This window comes from Chiroxiphia lanceolata, chromosome 2 (genome assembly GCF_009829145.1).
Source record: "Chiroxiphia lanceolata isolate bChiLan1 chromosome 2, bChiLan1.pri, whole genome shotgun sequence".
Taxonomy (NCBI): domain Eukaryota; kingdom Metazoa; phylum Chordata; class Aves; order Passeriformes; family Pipridae; genus Chiroxiphia; species Chiroxiphia lanceolata.
This window is the reverse complement of record NC_045638.1, coordinates 55,227,983-55,247,733: the sequence shown is the minus strand read 5'-3', so window position 1 is coordinate 55,247,733 and position 19,751 is coordinate 55,227,983. Positions and strand designations below refer to the sequence as shown.

General features: G+C 38.6%; 1 protein-coding gene across 1 annotated transcript in view; it reads right to left on the bottom strand.

Annotated features, from left to right (window-relative positions):
• Window positions 1-19,751, bottom strand: part of LOC116782765 (complement C4-like) — a 48,307-nt gene that overhangs the window by 15,754 nt on the left and 12,802 nt on the right. The window contains exons 10-26 of the mRNA XM_032679734.1: window positions 18,410-18,525; window positions 17,510-17,677; window positions 16,564-16,761; window positions 14,038-14,229; window positions 12,507-12,656; window positions 11,974-12,100; window positions 11,533-11,604; window positions 10,452-10,655; window positions 9,478-9,589; window positions 9,176-9,246; window positions 8,078-8,217; window positions 6,755-6,967; window positions 4,698-4,749; window positions 4,089-4,169; window positions 2,852-3,055; window positions 1,267-1,342; window positions 692-848 (exon numbers count right to left, since the gene is read on the bottom strand). Of these exons, the coding sequence (XP_032535625.1) occupies window positions 692-848; window positions 1,267-1,342; window positions 2,852-3,055; window positions 4,089-4,169; window positions 4,698-4,749; window positions 6,755-6,967; window positions 8,078-8,217; window positions 9,176-9,246; window positions 9,478-9,589; window positions 10,452-10,655; window positions 11,533-11,604; window positions 11,974-12,100; window positions 12,507-12,656; window positions 14,038-14,229; window positions 16,564-16,761; window positions 17,510-17,677; window positions 18,410-18,525 (2,333 nt within the window). The remainder of the gene's footprint in view (window positions 1-691; window positions 849-1,266; window positions 1,343-2,851; window positions 3,056-4,088; window positions 4,170-4,697; window positions 4,750-6,754; window positions 6,968-8,077; window positions 8,218-9,175; window positions 9,247-9,477; window positions 9,590-10,451; window positions 10,656-11,532; window positions 11,605-11,973; window positions 12,101-12,506; window positions 12,657-14,037; window positions 14,230-16,563; window positions 16,762-17,509; window positions 17,678-18,409; window positions 18,526-19,751) is intronic.

Sequence of the window (19,751 nt, the reverse complement as noted above, 5' to 3'; positions counted from 1 at the left end):
CTTATTTGACACAGATAATTAATAATATTAATACATTTTTTTTTCATATATGGTCACTACAAAGGTAACTGCATTTTCAATGAGTTTTGGAAGATGCACATTATTTCCATAGTCTAGATTCATGGACTGCATAAGAATTTTGTGTTTCTGGGCAGTTATAGGGGATATGTAGACTAAGATATGCAAATGGAAATTCTGCTTAAGTATTAATATTTTCTTTTTTCACCATGAGAGTGGTGAAATACTGAAACACGTTACCCAGAGAGACTGGGAGGTACTCAAGGCTCAGCTGGACATGGCCCTGTACAATCTGATCTAACTAGATCTGTTTTGAGCAGGGTTTGGACTAAATGACCTCTGGATGTCCCTTCAAAATTAAATTATGATTCTATGGCTCTGTTGCCTTTGGCAATAAAAGGCTTACATTTTTACCAAACATATGGACCTCACAATTAATTTCTAAGTGCTCTATAGACATAACTGCAAAAATTATCTAAGATTAGATGAAAAGATAAAGGTGGTGAAGTGCTAACTGTGCATCTGACATAAAAGACCTTTTAACAAATTAATTTTACATTACAGATTTATTTTCTTTAGATACATTTCTTGTTACTCAACAACTCACAATATTCCTTTCAGCCCCTAATAGCCCTAAATGAGCAACAGATTCTTCTAAATATGGATTACCTACCTGCATTGACCTGTCCAAGACGGGGTGATGGTCGTGGAATGAACCATCTGCCTGCTGTTGATTAATCAAGTAGGAAATGGAGTTGAGTATGTGATTGTCTTGGACATCAATGTATTCTCTGCACCTTGTGAGTACTTTAACAATGAATGCAGTTAACCTACACAAAAGAAAATTTTTCAGACTTGTGCTGACATATATTTATAGAAAACTGTATTGACAGGAAAATAAACATACTAAGTTTGCATACAGACTCATATTCAATACAGTCCACTCACTGGAACCTAGTGTGTTATTATTCAACATCAGCACGACCATTTCTACCCTGTGGCAAATTCAAAATAATCAGTGGCTCAGTATAAAGCTCCTTCATCAAGGACCGAACATGCTCAGAGATTTTGTGGCTGACTATTCATGACAAAATTATATAGGCAACACCGTGTCCACCAGATCTTGAAAATCTATCCCCCTAGAGAAACTTCTTATGCATCAAAAGGTAATAGAGGTAACTTGGAAAAAACCCAACCAGATAAAGAAACAAAACCAAAAATAAAACCACAGAAAAAAAAATCACTTACCATACACTACTGGGGATTTCTTTAAATGCTCCGTAGGAGCCATCCACCTTCTGAAACTCAAGCAGTCTAGTATAACCTGCATGAACAGGAGAGAACATAACTTTTCAGAGAATACTCATATTTACTGGGCATTTTCCTACATCACTTGCATTAGCATGAAAATGTTCAGTATTGACTGGTGGAAGAGTTCATGGAGGTGTTCACTGGTGCATTAAGGAGGAAATGACTGCATCAGTAGACTTTGACACAGAAAAAGCACTAGGCTTAGAAGGTCCTCTGTCTTGTTTGGCTTAATTGAGCCATGAGAATAACCTGAAAACTGCAGATACCTATGGTTACAAAGCATTTTCTGTGTAGTGAATCTTGGGAAACTTATTTCCTCTTATTGACAACTTTTCAAGCTGTTGACTTGATAGCACATTGAATCAGAAAGTATACACAGCATCATCTATTTCATCATACACAGCCTCAGAAATCATGGCCTCTGATCTTGACTGCTACTGTCCTGACAAAGTCTGTATCATAGCCACAACTCATTTTCTACACTACTGAATTTCAATAAGAATCAATAAAAGCATAATATAGGGACTAAATGATGCTGATAATACCAAATACTCATTAGCAGGATCTCATATCACTTTAGGCAGTCTTAGATAAATAGGTAAAGACCTCCATGCAGCAACTGCTAGCATGTTTTTAATCTCTATTTATATACTTATTTTTCACTGTTGAAATGTGTGTCACATGTCTGCATATCACGAAGACAGGCACTGCAGTTAGAAAGATCAGCTGTACCTGCTGCAACATTGGCAACTCTCAGGCTCTGTGTTAGTGCCTGAGAGTTAGTGAGCTGGAACACTTCCACATACTGTGGTCCCAGCTTTACCATTTAATAGTATCTTTGGATCACATCTTGGAGTGGACTCTTCGAGAAGCTGACTTGCAGGTGTCCTCTCCCTAAGGAAACTCCCTCCCTAGGTTGGGCCAGGGCTGCTGAAGCCATTCTAGTTTATGTGATGATGAGTACAGGAGTGTGGAAGTGAAAGTGTCAGTATCATGATTAACATTGGGAATTTTCCTTTCTTTTGACAGTCACAGACAGAGATGTCTACATCTCAGCTAGGCATCCTAAGCACTGTCTGTGACTCGTGGGGAGAAATAAGTCTTTTTAGGACATGATTCATCTTTATCCATTTTGAACTTGTACATTAGAAGGAAATAAAGGACTAGCCTTTGCTATCCGTTTACTCTGAAAAGAGCTGACGTTGATCAGCTCAGATTTTACTTTCTACTTCTGAATTAGGCAAGAGGGAGGATGGATGGTGAACGTCAATACCTGTCCACTGCCAGATGCTGGCAAATAGTCCTCCTCACAAGTTCTGTTTGCAGATTGTCAGAGGCATTTCTTTGTGGCCGTGACATTGGTCACTCCTTCACCAAGTAAAAAGAATCAGCGTGCAGTGCAAAATGATAACAAAGATCCCATCCTTTGGGCTCTGGTTTGTTTTGGTTTGGTTTGTTTTGGTTTGTTTGTTTGTTATTTTGGGGTTTGTTTGTTATTTCCCCCCCCTCTTTGTCTGCATACCTTGTTCAATCATACTAATGGCTTCCTGTTTCCGTTCAGGATTAAAGTTCACCCACTGCTCACTGGCATCCAAGTACTCAATAGCGTAGACTGCAGGGGCCATTGTGACCATTGTTTGCTCTGCACAGCCTGTGGGCACTTGAATAAGTTTCTCCACTCCAGTAAGACTAAGACAATTTTCAACAGACTGGTCCATAATATTCCCTGTTGTAAAAAACATAAGCCATAATACATACCATATTTAAAATTGGGTGGTGTAATATGAAGAAAGGTGATAATAACTATAGGTTGACATTCCAGCATGGCCTGATACTCCTCACCGTTAAACACTGGTTTTGGCTACCTAAGACTTTGTAAAGCTGAAGAAGAACGAGGATGAGGTGCCAGGCCCTGGGAAAGCTGGAGAAAGGAGGCTGGCACAACGAAGGAGTATGAAAGAGTCCCAAAGCTGCTGGAGGCAGAGAAGCAAGGAAAGGGGGTACATGGGGTTTGGGCTGGAAAATTCCTGTCAAACCAGACATGATACTCCCACAGAGAGGAAGAAAGATTGTACATTAGTCATGCCAAACCTTTTGTGCATTTTTTTTCTCTCTCTGCAATTTTATCATTTGATGAATTCACACATCCCTGTACTTTAGCTCAGGAATTTGAAGTGGAAGTCAATACCCTTTGTGTCACAAATGCATTATTTTCCATTTTCTGGGGAAAACAGTAATTATTCCCAATAAAATTGCTTGCTAATAGATGTTTTTAAAATACGTATACATGCGTATATATATGTACGTATACAGTTATTGGATTAAATGGCTATATGATTATACATATCTTCTCTTCAGAAAAACAGAACTTTCCAGAACTTATACATTAGAATCTGGCATCCTTATTTCTAAAAGCTAAAGCAGATTTCTACAAACCTAAATGTACTGTGGGTTTATTAGAGAAGCTGAATCCCTTCACCTTTGGCCTTCCCATAATTTTAGTCTGAGCACAGTGAGGAGGATGGATCATATGAAGCTATTACATCCATTTCAAATAAGAAGGAGTAATTAGAAAGAGGAAAAAATACTGGATCAACCCTGGGGGTGTTCTGTTTTATGACCTGGTCATGTAGCACAGACAATTTGAGTCATAACAGAAAAACAAGGAGGGAACGGAGATTTGACATGCAGGAATAAGCGACACAGAGGGGCCTGTCCCTTACCACCTGGAGAAGTTGTTGACAAAAAATTACATTTACCTTTCAGGCTAACAAACACATGACTATCAGAACCTGGTACCATATCGGGTGGTCTGTTAAGGTCCAGTGTATGGGATTTTACTGTAAATAAATAATAAATAGAGATCTACATCCAGACTTTTTAAACATAAACAACATACAGTGTAATCTTAGAACATACTTTTCCTTAAGCATTCCACAGTTGACATCAATTTTGACAGAAATGTTATCTGAAACGTTACATGAAATTTTATGGAAAGAAGTATTTTTTAAATTCATTTAATTTGTTTAATTTCCAATCTTTAACAATATTCTAGGCTTGAAAAAACTCCTACTTTTTAATATGTTTAGGACCCATTAGTAGATGAAATAGAGGCTTATTTAATATTTAAAGAAGGCTACTTTGAAAAAAAAAAAGTAAAATAAATCAATTCTAAAAATTTAGAATTTAATGACTATTCTTTCCTGAGTCTTTTGCTAGGTACCAGATGAAGTTATTTGTGATAAGTTATGGCTAACAAAAGCAATATCTCTACATTAAGAAGTATTTCACTGCACCTATCATTTACCCCAAACCTCATCATTTCTACTCCAAACTTCATCTGAATCAAACTCTTTTCTGTAACTTACAGCCGCTGTTAATGCAAATGGTTTCCTCTTCTCTCTGTAAAACACCTTCTGCCTGCACAATTGAGGAAAGAAAAAGTCAGAATGTTTGCAAGCACTCACACCTGAAATTAACCTGCACAAAACCCATAAGCTCCATCCTGGCATTAGACCAGTGGGTGGCATAAATAAGTGATTTTGATGTGAGATTTCTCTCCAGGTAAAACTCAAGCTTAAAATCAGAATTACAATCTCCCAGTTGAAATACTAATAAACTCTACTGACTTTTTGTGTTACTATTGAAATATTTCCCTGGATGAAATTCCCTTAACCAAAACTAACCTCAAAAAATTAAACTTCAAAGTTTATTCTCAGCTTTGTGAGCCATGCAAGTCAAGTTCAATGAGGGACTCACGTTTATAAATCTCTCAAATATGAAATTCATGAAATTCTGAGTACATCTTGTTGATAAAATCTAAACTTTTTTTCCTTCTGATTTCCACATATCCTTCTTCCTACAATTTCAGTTTTAATAAAGCTATTTTTACAGTTACTTTTAATGTTTTAATGTAGCATTGAACTCTGAGACTCTGTCTATCTCCAAAAAAGTTATGGCCTGTAACAACTGCAGGTTCTCAACATCCTGTGCCTTATCCTTACCTACAATGGTAGAAGGATTCATATTTTGCACTTTTTTGTGTGGATTGAAAATAGCCCTCAGTAGGTGACTTGGGTGCTGTAACAAGTCTGTGTTGGCTCTTGAAAAGTCATCTTTTCTAGAAGGCTCCTCCTTTTTATAATTTTGAAAGAGAACTAAGTTATTTAATAATATTTACAGCATTTTTTTTGCCTGTATGTTTTACCTGTGCAATCATTAAAACTGAAGATCCATTAACCAGAGGGAATAAAACAAGTTTAAATTTATTACTAGCAGAGAGTATTTCCTTCTCAAAATATTGATACATGGGCATCTTCAATCTTGGTTTCATAACGGAAGAAGAATTTTCATATAGAATCACAGAATCATAGAATATGCTGAGTTGGAAGGGACCCGTAAGGATCATTGAGTCCAGCCCTTAGCCGTGCACAGGACCATCCCCAAGAGTCACACCATGTGCCTGAGATATTGTCCAAATGCTTCTTGAATTTTGTCAGGCTTGGTGCTGTGACCACTGCCCTGGGGAGCCTGGTCCAGTGCCCAACCACGCTCTGGGTGAAGAACCTTTTTCTAATATCCCACCTAAACTTTCCCTTACACAACTTCAGGCCATTCCCTCAGGTTCTGTCACTGGTCACCACAGAGAAGAAACCAGTGCCTGCCCCTCCTCTTCCCCTCACGAGAAAGTTGTAGACTGCAATGAGGTCTCTCCTCAGTCTCCTCTTCTCCAGGTTGAACAGATCAAGTGACCTTGGCAGCTCCTCATGCAGCTTCCCCTCAAAGCCCTTCCCCATCTTCATTGCCCTCCTTTGGGTGCTCTCTAATAGCTTAATATCTTTGTTATATTGTGGTGCCCAAACCTTCACGCAATATTCAAGGTGAGACCACACCATTGCAGAGCAGAGAGGAACAATCCCCTCCCTTGACTGGCTGGCAATGCTTTGCCTGATGCCCCCCAGGACACGGTTGGCCCTCCTGGCTGCCAGGGCACTGCTGACTCATATTCAAGTTGACATTGATCAGGACCCCAAGGTCCCTTTCCATGGCATTGCTTTCCAGCATCTCATTCCCCAGTCTGTATGTACATCCAGGGTTGTCTTCCTCTCATGTATATTGATGAAGCAGGTGGAAGTCAAAGATGACAAGATGAGCACTGGCTGCATGAAGAAGTTTTTGCTATGTCATGGGTAGAAGGATGCCTTTTTGCCATAGAGAACAAACATTTCCATATACATTATGCATATAGGGTTAAATTTCTTCCACATGCTATACCTCACTCCTTACTGAAAAACAGGTTTCCTGAGATTGCTTCCAGTCTTATCTTTGTACTATTTCACTCCATGAAAGCTCACACACAGTGAATGTTACATTTGGGGAGAAGCACATATTTGTGAAGTGCTTGTCCTCAACAAGGTATACCTACCACAACATTGAGGTTCTTCCTAATGCTGTCACTATGCCCAGAAACCCTGTCAAAAGCAGTAATAGTAATTGGAATTTCTCCCACAGTCAGAGGGACAACTGAGAAGTAGGCTGGTGTTGCAGAGTTCCCCTTAGCCACCAGTGGCAGCTGCACAGCCTTCTCTGTTGTCTCTGCGGTGCACAGCTCCTTCACTGCATCCATCTTCACTGTTACCTGCGGGGACAAGGCAATGTCTGAGATCAGTCTTAGAGCATCACCGCACAGGAAAAATACTCTCCAGCTCTACTATACCTAGATAAGAATGGGAAATTAGAAACAGGTAAAACAGGAGACTAGCTTTTGCTTAAAAAGGAAAGAGCAATGAAGACATTTTGCAAGATATTGTTTTTTCACTTTGCTCTCCTGAATTTACTGTTTTCCATTTATAAAATGGGAAAATCTTTTCATCAAGAAGTGATTGATTCCTGGCACAGCTTGTCCAAAGGGTTTGTGGAGTCTGCCTCCTTGGAGATATTCAACATCTGACTGGACAGGACCATGAACAACCTGCTTTAACTGGATCTGCTCTGAGCAGCAGGTTGGACTAGAGACCTCCAGAGGTCCCTTACAACCTAAATTGTTCTATGACCCTTTAGTGTGTTAACATTCATCTACATTGACTAGGGCTGTGAATGTAAATTGGCTAGTATTTCTTCATTACGCTGAATTTGCAGTATAGTTTTGGCCTATCCCCGAACTACAGGGAAGTAAGAAAGGTAATACATCTTTAATATGTCCCTCTATACCACCCAACACAGTTCAGAAAATGCTGGTCAAACAGCTGGCTGAGAGATGGGAAGAAACAGAAAAAAGATCATCAGCCTTAGGATGAGAGAGGTCCCAAGCTCAGTGACAACTGTGGTTGTATGGAGAGCTGCATAGTGGCTTTGCATTTTTTGCACAGATTTTGTGGCTGGCATATCAGATTGTGTGCTCAATTTACCTCTGTGCCTTGAGCATCTTGTGAAATAGCAGCAACTGGGTATTGCCCAGATTACCAGTCAGCTAAAAAGTAACTGATTGCTTCAATAAAGGGGAAGAAGTCATGCCCAAAGGCAAGGAATACAGCGGTGTAACATGGTAAATAAAATCCGTTTTATACAGTAAATTTGATTATCAAGTAGAACTGGGTCTTGTCCTTGGGAAAGCTTTCAAGATGGGAGCGTTATGTCTGGGCTGTAGGAGGGCACTGAAAGGTGGCCAGGTCATTTACATTAAAATACTACATAACTACAGATTTAGCTAGCTAAGAATGTATGGTACAGCAGTTGTTGGTAACACTACCTGGAGATCGTTGGGCAGATAGTTGTAAACCACTGCTTTTATTTCTAGTTGCTCATGTCGTCTGACTGAGTACGGTAATCTCAGGGACACAAAAAAGTCTTTGAAAACCGCAAAGATGTGGGGGTCAGCTACACAAAACCCTGGGATGAGAAAAAAAAAACAAAACACAAAGAATGAGTTGAGAATTACACCCTTAACAGCAGCTGATAAGACCTTAAACATCTAATCGGAACTCATTGCTTGAGCTCTCCTGAAGTCAAGAGCAGGAGAGAAAAACAGACATATTCAGAAAGCATTTCAATTCATCTGCACTAGAGACCCATCTCAGGGGTAGATGGTTTGCCCTCTGGGGTCACTACCATGATTTTTGATAGGTAAAACTTGGCAGGAGTGTTTGTAACTTTTGTGAGTGAAACACAGCCCAGTTTTCCTGCAAAGGCCATGTTTAAAACACAATGACCTTTCCTTGTTTTCTGAAAATAAACTCCATACCCATCACTGTAACCCTGGATGAGACTCCCTTTCCATAGAGGAGTGGTCAGTACCAGAAGGACCCCTTGTCCCTCCTGCATGGTCCTGGTCTACTTCCAGGAGCTCCCAGAGTAGCACCAGGAACCTGGGCTCTCTGGTGTCTAGCCCTTGCTGGTTCTCTGCTTGTTTCCTGGTGCTCTTCTCTTATTTGTCTTCCTAGAGATCACAGACTTTCATGCTTTGATATGGCCAGAACTTGGTTCCAGAATTATTCAAAGAAAAGTGGTGTTTACTACTGCTATCTTTCTTGTGGCTTCCCGCCACATGGAAGCTAAACAAAGGTGTTTTATAGAGAAAAAAGAATAAGAGACAGTTTTGATTGTGTTATCCATCCTCCCTCAGATCCCGCTTCATGTTGCTTTTATAACTATAAATCTAGCTCATAACTTCTAGCTGGGCTTTAATATGGCATAAAAGAGTGAAGGAAATGTCATGATCAGAACACTTTGCATTTGTTCAGTACAGACTGTTTTACTCTGTCAACATAACATTGTGTTTCTCTTTTAAAAACTACACATTGTCTATTCGTTCATACAAAGAAACCAAAAAAATGCCCAATACTTATACCTTTTTCGGGAGATATGCTTATTGCCTGAACTTCCCAGGTAGTTATTGAATCAGGAGCAAAGTTTTCTACACTAAGAAACAAACAATAAAATATATTAGGAAGGATGTATAAAATGTAAACATTGTTATTTGCTGAAGTTTGAGTATTGTAAGGAAAAAACCCCCATATTCCATCGGTTGTAGAGACAAAGTACTTGCAAATATTCTGAAGTCCTCTGCATCAGAAAACATGTAAACCTGATATTTATATATATTTTACTGTACAAATTTAGACATATTCACCTAGTCAGGAAGTACAGTACCTATGGTTTCCAGGGTTTTCCACGTCTTCAAAATGCCACCACCAGCTCTCAGGAAAATAACTGCGCAAGCTGACAGAGGTTTCATCAAAGAATTCTTCATGGTCGCTGTGTTCTGTAAAACAGGAGTACGGTTTCTGTCTGGAAGCCTTTGGCTGCTGACCTTACACTGTCTTGCAGGGAGTCAGTTTGTCAGAGCATGACAAATACTCTGAATGAAAATATTTCATCTGTGTTTCATCTTCTACATTACAAAAATACGTTGAAAAAGGAGAAGCACTGACCAAATCTTGTCAATGAACAAAAGATAATTCCTCTTTCCACGTTCAGTAACCACATGCTACCAAATGAGAAATCAGTTCCCTTTAGTAACACATAGCAAAGATGTTCCCGCTGTCCCATATTTGTGAAAGACAGAGAATGAAAGGGTTAACCTATGAGAAATTGTAGCGGAAATTGCACTTAGAAAGGGGTCATTTTCTATGCCAAGTAATTTTTTTTTTTTTAACATGAGATAAGATGTAACATGTGGTCAGAGATAGACTTTGGCGATTAGAAAGGAAGAAAGAGACAAAATTATTCCTGGTTAAAGTGACCCCTTCTCATGAGGAGGTGTCTGGGAAGTACTCAGGTGTTACAACAGTATTACCACTAATAAAATAGTCATGAATCTAAGACCACTTAGAGCCCTGAACGCACACAGCCACTCACTGCTCTGCTGTCTGTAGCCTCCCTGGGATTTGGGCAGGGGACAACAGCTCCTCCACAAAGCTGTTCTGGGCTAAAGTGATTCCTGCCTTTTGTCACCCCAAGAAGTTATCCTGTCCCACTCCCACCTTCCCAGTGTACATGTGTGAAGACGCAATGCTGATGCGAAAACTTCCTCCCCAGCCCCATAGCACTAAATGCCCCTTAATCCTCCCTTGCCACCATATGAAGTGTGAAAGAAGTGGCACTTGTATGCCATTGTTCTTTACGTCGTCGTGCCAAGCCCACTCTGTTCCTCCGCTTCGCCTCCTTCCTGAGGGCTGTGGCTTTCTCACAGCAGTCCTGGAATGCGCTCCTGCATTCGCGAGAGCCAGACACCCTTGTTAGTCTCTTTGCACAAGGAAACCTCATGGGATTTATTTTCATTCCATCTTGACAGCATTTTTGCAGATCAGTGTTTTGGTATTTGCTGGCTGCAATACAATTAAACCCCAGAATTATTGCTGCGTAAGTAGCAATAAGTGTAAAGGTGTTCATCATGCTCAATTCTGTCATTCTTTGCCATTAACATTAGTTTCTATTGCAACAGCCAGGGACCTGTTCTCCATCCTAATAACAGTTCACAAACACAGAAGGAAAATACAGGCCCTATAGCATCCTAAATATTCTGTTCTAAGATTTCACTTCACAGTCAGACTGTGAATTAAAAACACCTCCTTGGCAGGCTGAAATTAGATATCTTAATAGAAATAGCCATGGCAGTGTTTTCCTTCTCAAATAGCGAGCCTGATTTCAAAAGTAAGGAAGATGCCAGCTTCAAGTTGTCATGTCTTCCAGCAAGATGTCAATTTGTGTAAAATTAATTTTTTTTCCAATTTAGACCAAATATTATACTAACTCTTCTCTTAATTGAAGCACAAAGTACCAAAATTTTAAAGCAGAATATCAAGGAAAAATAATAAGATATATGAAACATTTTCTGGCCATACAAATAACTTTGAAAAGCCTCAATGTCTTGACTGATTACATGACATCTTATCTAGTAGAAGTACTTCGCATTTGAGAGATTGTAAAGTCGTGAATTATTTTCCATTTGCAGTTTTTTTGGTTTAGTTGGGATTTTTTTTTTCAGGTTTCTTTATTGTTTAGTTGTTTCGATGAATGATGCATCCGGTCACGCAGCATAGTATAGACAGCTGTGCTAGGTTATGTCACTTAATGCAAGAACTGGGACTAAGAATATCTTGGTATCCTTTGCTATGCCATCACTTCTTACTCCCTTAGATCCCAGCCAGATTCCTTTGCCTTCCCCTGCTAAGCCTTTCAGGCCACCCAGATGAGCAGACATACCAACTCCTGACATTTTCTTCTGAAAATCCAAAGATCTCTTCTGCCTTCTGGTGCCGTGGAGGCATTTATATCCTGGGAAGGCAGAACAGAAGAGTTTGTCACGATAACATGACAGGAACAGCCTGATCATTCACATCATTCATGAAGACTGATCTTAGGACCCATCTCAGGACCCATCTCATTCACAGAATACCCACAGTTTGTCAAGTTACCTTCCAGCCCTGGCCAACTGCTGCCTGCCCCATGTGAGGTGGTCACCAAAGGACCATCATCTGGGCTATCTGACCTTCCAGCATCCAGTGGAAGAACAGAAGAATAAAAATCCAGAAGCAAAGGAGATTTTACAACATCACAATAAAATGTTTCTGGTTTTTAAGCAATCAACCTCACCAGATCTACAGTGTAAACAAACATGTAAAGTAGAGGGCAGACTGCACTTACCTTCCCGAATGCTGGATTGAATTGTATCTGATAAAAAAGCCAAACCAACATCAGTAAAAACTTGAACGTTATTTGAGCCACCACCTGCAGAACATCCAAGATCATACGAATTCATAGCATTAAATACCTGCCAAACAAAATAGTACGGATGTACTGTACAGGCTTGTAAAGGGTTTATATATATATTAGAAAAATTCTTGTAGCCTTTGATTCACAGAAGCAAGGTAAACTGGAGGTACAAGCTGCATTTGGAAACTAAGATTAGAGCTGAGGAATGTTTTAGTTAGGAAATGATTTCAAGCCATGCTTTCTTAATTTACAAACTTGTCTGCCATTGCATGAAAATTCCCATCTTAAATATACCATTCATCTTAAGTAGACAATAAATTGCAGAAGAAAAAAAACATTTTCAAGTTTAGCAAATCAGTGTTTAAGCAATTAATAGCCATTAATTACATTTTAATCCTCACATTAGTTATGGAAAATTTTGTTTGACTAGTAGATACAAAATTTTCTTCTTAGAAATATCTTACTTTTTTGGCTGTAAGCTTATTTTTCTTATTCAGAATAAAAACTGCTTTATCAACCACAGCTAAGGCAACTTTTCCCGCATGGTCCGTTTCAATTTGTAAATTGATGATATCTGTTGGTTCATATATCTCTTGTTCTGTTCTCACTTTAATCTAAACAGAAAAGATTGAAACAAAAAATATTTAATTTGTTTATAAAAAGTAAAGACTCTTTGGGCCAGGAATACTGTCAGCTGTGATTGTCAGCAGTCAGAGGCTGGGGGATGTTTCTGTTTTGTGGTGCTTCTGCCTGAGATCCTGTGTTTTGGAAGATGGAGATGCAGATATTTCTCACTGAAGGAAATCATGGGGAACTAAAAGATGTGTCTTGCAGAATATTGGACGTTGACTTTCAATGACGAATAAGCACCAACGGGAATTAAAAGTACGTGTAAGGGATTTGCTGAACTAGGGTCTTCAACATAATTTTGTTATTTTCCAGTGGAAACAAAATTGCCATGAAATACAGGAAAAGACTAATTAATGTACAAAATTAACTGACTTAAACCAGTCTGTAATAATACTACCTGCCTTCTATTGCACACTTGCATTTTTTAACATGACTGGGTAAACTCCGATCTGGTTCTAACGTAGACACTTTGTGGTTTAGGAAGGAGTAGGAACGGTGATTATGAAACTAATACGGAATCCTTAGTAGATATGCCAGCTTGACCATAACTTACTTTTGTCATTGTATAAATGAAGAACTGGTTTGTGTTTTAGAGATAGATAATTTTTCTTAAAAACTTTTTTTTTCCCAATAGACTATCATATTCTTTTTCCAAAACAAATATTTTCATTGTAAAATATAATTTTAGATGGCTGACATTTTTCAGCAGTTGTGTTTCATGCTATTAGGAAAAATTCCTGTCATGTTTTTTCATTTTACCTTATGGTCCCACAAAGGAGGAGGAGGAAAGTGAAAGGAAGGCTTAGAGGGACTCCTATTTTACCCACACTTCATTTTCTAATTTAAACTTTTTTAAAGTGGTTTTGAAATGCTACAAAATCTCAGAAAATTACTTTTAAAAGAAATCAAAAAGCCTGAAAAATTACTTTGATTTTGTTTTTTTTCCCAATACATGCCTTCACTTTCTTTCATGTGGCACACCTTACTACAAAAAGACAAAGTTTAAAGAGATTCTGCCCCTCAACAATTCTATTGGTGTTTCACTGCAGATTTCTAATATATAGACACTCACAGGGGGGGCTTTATCTCTACAAAACTATGTTCTTCATCTCTTGGAGGCACAGCCCGTCCTGCAGAAGAAGGATATCTCTTCTGTCACTCTTGGAAGCCTTTCTGCCATCACTCTTGGGAGCCTTTTCAAGCTATACCTTTCAGCACGAATCCTGACGACTCCCTTTTTTTCAATAAAAATGATACGTCTTTCACTTTTTAACCCCAGGCCTACCTGCATTTGCTCTGCTGATAACCCATGTTTTTGTTTTCAATTTGGAATAAAATAACAGAAGCTACAAGCTCTGGAAGTACCTTTCCTTCACAGACATCCATAACGTCCACCCATACAGAATCGGCAACAATGTCTTGATGGCCCTCGTTTGCAATGAAGTAGTAGGCTAAAAAGCGGAAGGCAGGCACCATCTTCTCTGTGATTTTAAGGTTTACTATTTTTTTTGAGGATGGGACCCTTCCCAAAACCTCTGCTTGTCCCTTTGCCACAACCTGCAAGGCAGAAACAAACATAAATAAAATACTGCGAATATACCGTAGAATGGGCATTATGTTGCATAATTTTACACATATATATATACATATATATACATAGATATAATTTTCTGAAGTGATTTCTGTTTAAAACATATTCTCTTCTAATGGCACTTAACAGTTTTAATTCTTAACCCGTATACAAGTAGCCTGGAAGAGACTAGCACACAGTGTGGTGGTGAGCCTCCGCTGCAATGGTCTTGTGGCCCAGGTTTGAACACAAATATGCCACCCTCCACTCAATCTTACAGCTTGAAAAGAGGTACCCAGATGTCAGTCTTATCTTTGTCTTCTACAATGACTGACCATCACCCCCAAAAGGATATCAGCTTTATTTAACCTGTAATCAGTACTGAATCTTTCAGAGGGTGTGAAAAGGTTGGAACAAGAGGTTTCATCCAAAAATACTATTCAGGATAAAATATCACAGCTTTTAATTGATTTCAGCCCATCTTTCACTATTTAACTGCTTTCTTCTCACACTATGTTAATTATATTAAATTGAATAGAATGAAAAACAGACACAGTGGCAGGACTGACGGTGTTCTTCCCTGAACAAAACATGTGGAGTTTTCCTAAACACACAATGAATGGGCTTCTGGAAGAAACGAAGACATGCTGCAGCCTTCTCTGAAATCCTCACTGCCCTCATTTAGATGACCAAAGTTTAGGAGAGAGCCTTGCTGCTGCCCTCTAGCAGTGTCTCTCACCACATCTCCCACACACCCTGCCTAACCAGCACTGTCTTCCCAGAGCCTGGCAACACCTGTGCTAAGTCATCCAATGAAAATTAACCCACAAATCTAAACTTAACTCCTAGGGATACAATTAATACAATACATGAGAGTCTTATTAAAAATAAATGGGAACTGGTATCTGTGTTGTTTATCAAACTGGGAAATTTAAGCTGCCAAAAGAATTAGGATGAAGAGAGGGAGAAGAGTATTAAACACATTTCACATCCAAAAGATTCACTCCTGGAATGTACCCATGAATACATTTGTCTCCTTCAGCAGAATAAATACTGTGCATTCCTGATCACGGGCTGAGTAAGATGGTTTCCTCACTTTTCTATCTACAGATCTGCTTTTCAGTTGCAGAACATTTTGCAGGGTCGTAACAGCCGATGCCTTCAGTATCATTCATGACAATCTTTGTAGGAGATAACACTGACCTACTGACTAACTAAAAGCAAAAACAGGTAATATGGAGCCACGGTAATACAAAAATCATGTATTATTTGTGAAAAAACCAGTAGTTAATTATAAAAGACATTTTTTATATATTCAACGTCCCCTAGAATAGGACTAGATTTTCTAATTGCAGGGTCAAAACCTTATGTATATTTATAATCTGTCCACAACAAGGTGGGCAGTTCTGTAATAGCTGGGGAAAAAAAAAAGGCATTTATGGGAATCAGACCTATAAAAACAATATTATGAGGAAAGAATTCAGATCGGAAGGAGTGTGAAAGAACAAGATCTGGATTAAGAGAAACTTGGATTAAGATAAAATTGTTATAGATATCATAGAAGTTATCTGCCTGGGATTTCAGCTTTCAAAGCTGTCAGCTCTTTCAAAAATATCCACATAAGTATGCAGACAAACTTTACCCCATATGGATCTATTTGCTGTAGACTGCATTAGAAACTACAGACTAAAATTTATACTTACGTGTCCTTCTTCAGGAGAAAAATTTACAAAGATTCGTGTATTACATGCCCCAGAACATATATAAATATAAAAAAATAATAGAATTATAGAAATAGTTTCTGGAAGGGACTTATGGAGATCTCTAGTCCAACTGTCTACTCTAAGACAAGACATCACCAGTTTAAGGTTAGGTCAGATGTGGTTTTTCTCTAGTTGAGTGTTGAATTTTTCTGACGATGGAAAGTACCTAAACCCTCTGGGGAATCTCTTCCAGTATTGCATTCATCATTAGAGAATAGATTTTTCCAAAATGAACCTTCCAGGCCATAATTTTTAGCCTTGGTCCCTTATTATATTGCATGGCACCACCTAGGAAAGTTTGCTTCTCATTAAAGTTTGAAAGTTTGTCTCTCATTATGTCTGTAATTTCTCTTCAAGTAATTTTAAGTTACTAGTAACTCACTCTGAGTCTCTTCACTAAACTGAACAAACCCAATTCCTTCAGCTTGTCTTGGTGGGTCAGGTGTGCCAGAACACTGATTGTCTCACTTGCCCTTTGCTGGACATTGATAACTTGATAAATATTCTGAGATGTATAATTCCTAAAAGAAATTACTGATACGATACTATTTTGTTTACCATATAATAGAAATAGTCAATCTTTCCACTGCCAGACTGATGAATGTCATTCAAAGTGATGTGTAAAGTATCTCCAGGTGCCACAACAGCATGTGGGATGCTGATGCTTAGGTAGTTTGGGGAAGCAGACTGGTATCTTTCAGCTCTGATACTGGCCTCAGGTGATTCTAATTTTTCTTTTCCCTCTTCAGCCTTTACCTATCAGGGAAGAAAAAGACAGAGTGAATCAAGTGTCCTGCAGGAGACAGTATATAGTGCCACCATTAATTCATATCTTGACAGATTATTTGGAAAATGCTGTGAAGTGAGATGAATCATTGCCAAGACCTCATTAGCAGAACCTGTCACCAAAAAACAGGATTTTAATTATTTTATTCTCTCACCCCATTTTGTCTCTTGTTCCATTTTAATTTAGTATCTTTCATTCTTGGCTCTTCTGAATGAGAAATAATGCCTCAAAATGACTCAAAAGCGATTTTGTACTCAGGCAAGTTTTTTCCCATTTTATATTGTACACTTAAATGAACCCCCTGCGTGGGCAGATGTAGCCTACTCTCTGAATTGCTCAGGACCTTTTTCTTCACCCTCTTTTCATAATTTCCTATAATTTTCCATGGTGAGATCTTACAGTCCCATTTCTGTCCTTCATGCCAGGAAAATGAACATCAAAACACTGAAAAAATGCACCACTATAACCAACACATGTATCCCCAAGGCTCTGATGTACCAAAGTGCCTTTCATGTCAGTGAGACATCCCTCAGGCCCCTGGTCTCTTTAAAATATCCTACACAGTCTGAATAAAGCTCTGCAGATGGTGTAAAATATGATATTCCACCCTCTGTGCTAATTTACTGAAAACTGATCATTTTCACAGTCATTTGTAATTGTGTTCTGAGTTCTTCCCAGTGGTATACTTTTAAACATGAATGTTTGGGTTTTCTTTACCATTATTTCAAGCCTTTGAGCATCTGTGGGGATGTCAAATGTAAGGGCAATTAGGCCCTCTTTATTAGAGAGTGCAGTCTTCTTCATTGGGGGTTTTCCAGGCAAGGTAAAAGTAGCTGTGACAGGTAGGGAGCCAGCAGGAGAACCATCAACCAAAGTGACAGATGCCTATTGGAAAAAAAAAGTTTTTGTTACTTAAAGGAAATCCTGGGATTAAAAAAGGCTTACAAATAAGAAGGAGTTATTTTTATAAACTCAGAAGAAATACAAAAGTGTACACATTAGTGTTCAAAAATTTGAGCTTTGAGAGAAGGGGGTAGAAATCAACTCAGTCTGGACTCCAGCTAAGGTAAAAATCTGTGAGTAAGGATTAAGAGCTGCCCTAGATATTTACTTGGCATCTATTTGGTCTAAGCTGATCCCAGAGACATTTGTCTTCAGCTATTATAAGGTAAATTTATGACTTTAACTTGTTGTATAAAACTCTGTGGAAAAACTTGAAGGTGTGAAGTTTAAAACAGTAAAAATTTCAATGCATTTTTTAAAAAAGGTAATATGCTGTTTTAGTTTTCAGAATTCTAATTTGACAAGGGACTAATTTGATACAATATTATTAATTTAATATTTTGATATGGAAGTGAGGAAGAAATTGCTGTTTTATAAAACTTTGTAGGGCAACAGTACACACTGACTTCCAGAGCAGAAAACCAGCATTTTCTGGCTGCTCAGGCTCTGAGTGTACAGAAACAAGACAAACCAGACATAAACTGTAGGTCTGTGTTGGATCTATTCCTAAAGGTCTCTGTCCTATAGAGCTCCCATTGGATCAGATAAGGAAAAAGGGCAGATACAAATGCATTTCTTTAGACGCAAAGATACAATCACCTAAATACTACATACCACAACAGAGAAGGGGGCTCCAGGCACAAAATGCTTTTTGGTGTTAGACAGATCAACAGCATAAGGAGATTTCACAAACTTCACATTGCTCAGTTCCTCTTCCCTCATCTCACCACCTATTAATACCAAACAGTACATGTTGCTATGAGGGCAATAACTATGTACTTGCATATAACCACAACATCACTCACTTCTGTTTCCAAGATTAGTTTCACCTTTAGTAGCATATATAAAGGAAAGTGAAATATGATTCCTACACAAGAGCTTCAGTTTTTAGAAGAGGATGAATAAAAATTCCTCTCTAATACATTGATTGGAACAAAGTACCTGCAAACAAAGGGCACTCTACCCCAGGAGCCACTACAGCCACACACTTCCCTTTCTGAGCTGTTGGGGCTCCATTCCTGGGGAAAGGCTCCGTCAAAGACTAACACAGAAGTTACTCAGAACTGGTAGAGGGGTTGGGACCTTAGATCTCTAATTTTCTGAAAGATTTTTTTTTCATTTTCAGCTACTAGTGAGAGTTAATATTACCTAATGCCATCTTCTGCAACTCGCAGCTTGAGCAACTGCTTTCCATCTAAGATCCTTCTAGTTAAAACAGTAATTCTTCTAGTTAACTTCTAGTTACACCACTACCAATAACTATATCTAAGAAACTAGTTGCACAACTTGTTTTAAACCAAATGCATTTAGAAATATGTTTCAACATCCTTATTTTCCACTTTAGCACTCCAAGGTTGAAAGGTGCCAGTAAAGCCCATTACCCTTTCCCTGTCATGCATGTAATTAGTACCACAAGTGTGAAGGTAGCCTGCCTGTGGCAGAAAGAGGCAGCATGCACAGCGTGGTAGAGAGCATGGCTCACCATGAGATCTTGTGCCCATCATGATGCTATAGTAACAGGAGTTCTTCCAGCCCCTTTTGCTCTTACCATAAATGTTGTGGCAATAGTGCATGCTAGCACCTATAGCAGGTAATACTAAAGAACTGCACAGCTGCAATGAATCTGGCTTAATTTTAGGATTTTAAGGAATCCTACTTAATGCATAGGATTTTTAGGAATTTATGGAATTCTTGTAATTCTAAGCTAAGTAACTAGACTCCTATAGCTATTGGGAACAGACACTTCTGGAGTGCAATTTAACCCATCCATTCTCTATACTGACTACACAAAATACCTGAGCTCTGACTAGATACTTTACTTCCAGATATCTAAAATAAAGGGGAGCAATTTCCCTATGAAGAAAAAGAAAAATCTTGCCCCTGTTGGAAAGGTCAGCTTTGTCACAGATTCAGCTTCAGAAATTAGCTCCATTATTACCTGTTACTATCTGTTTCC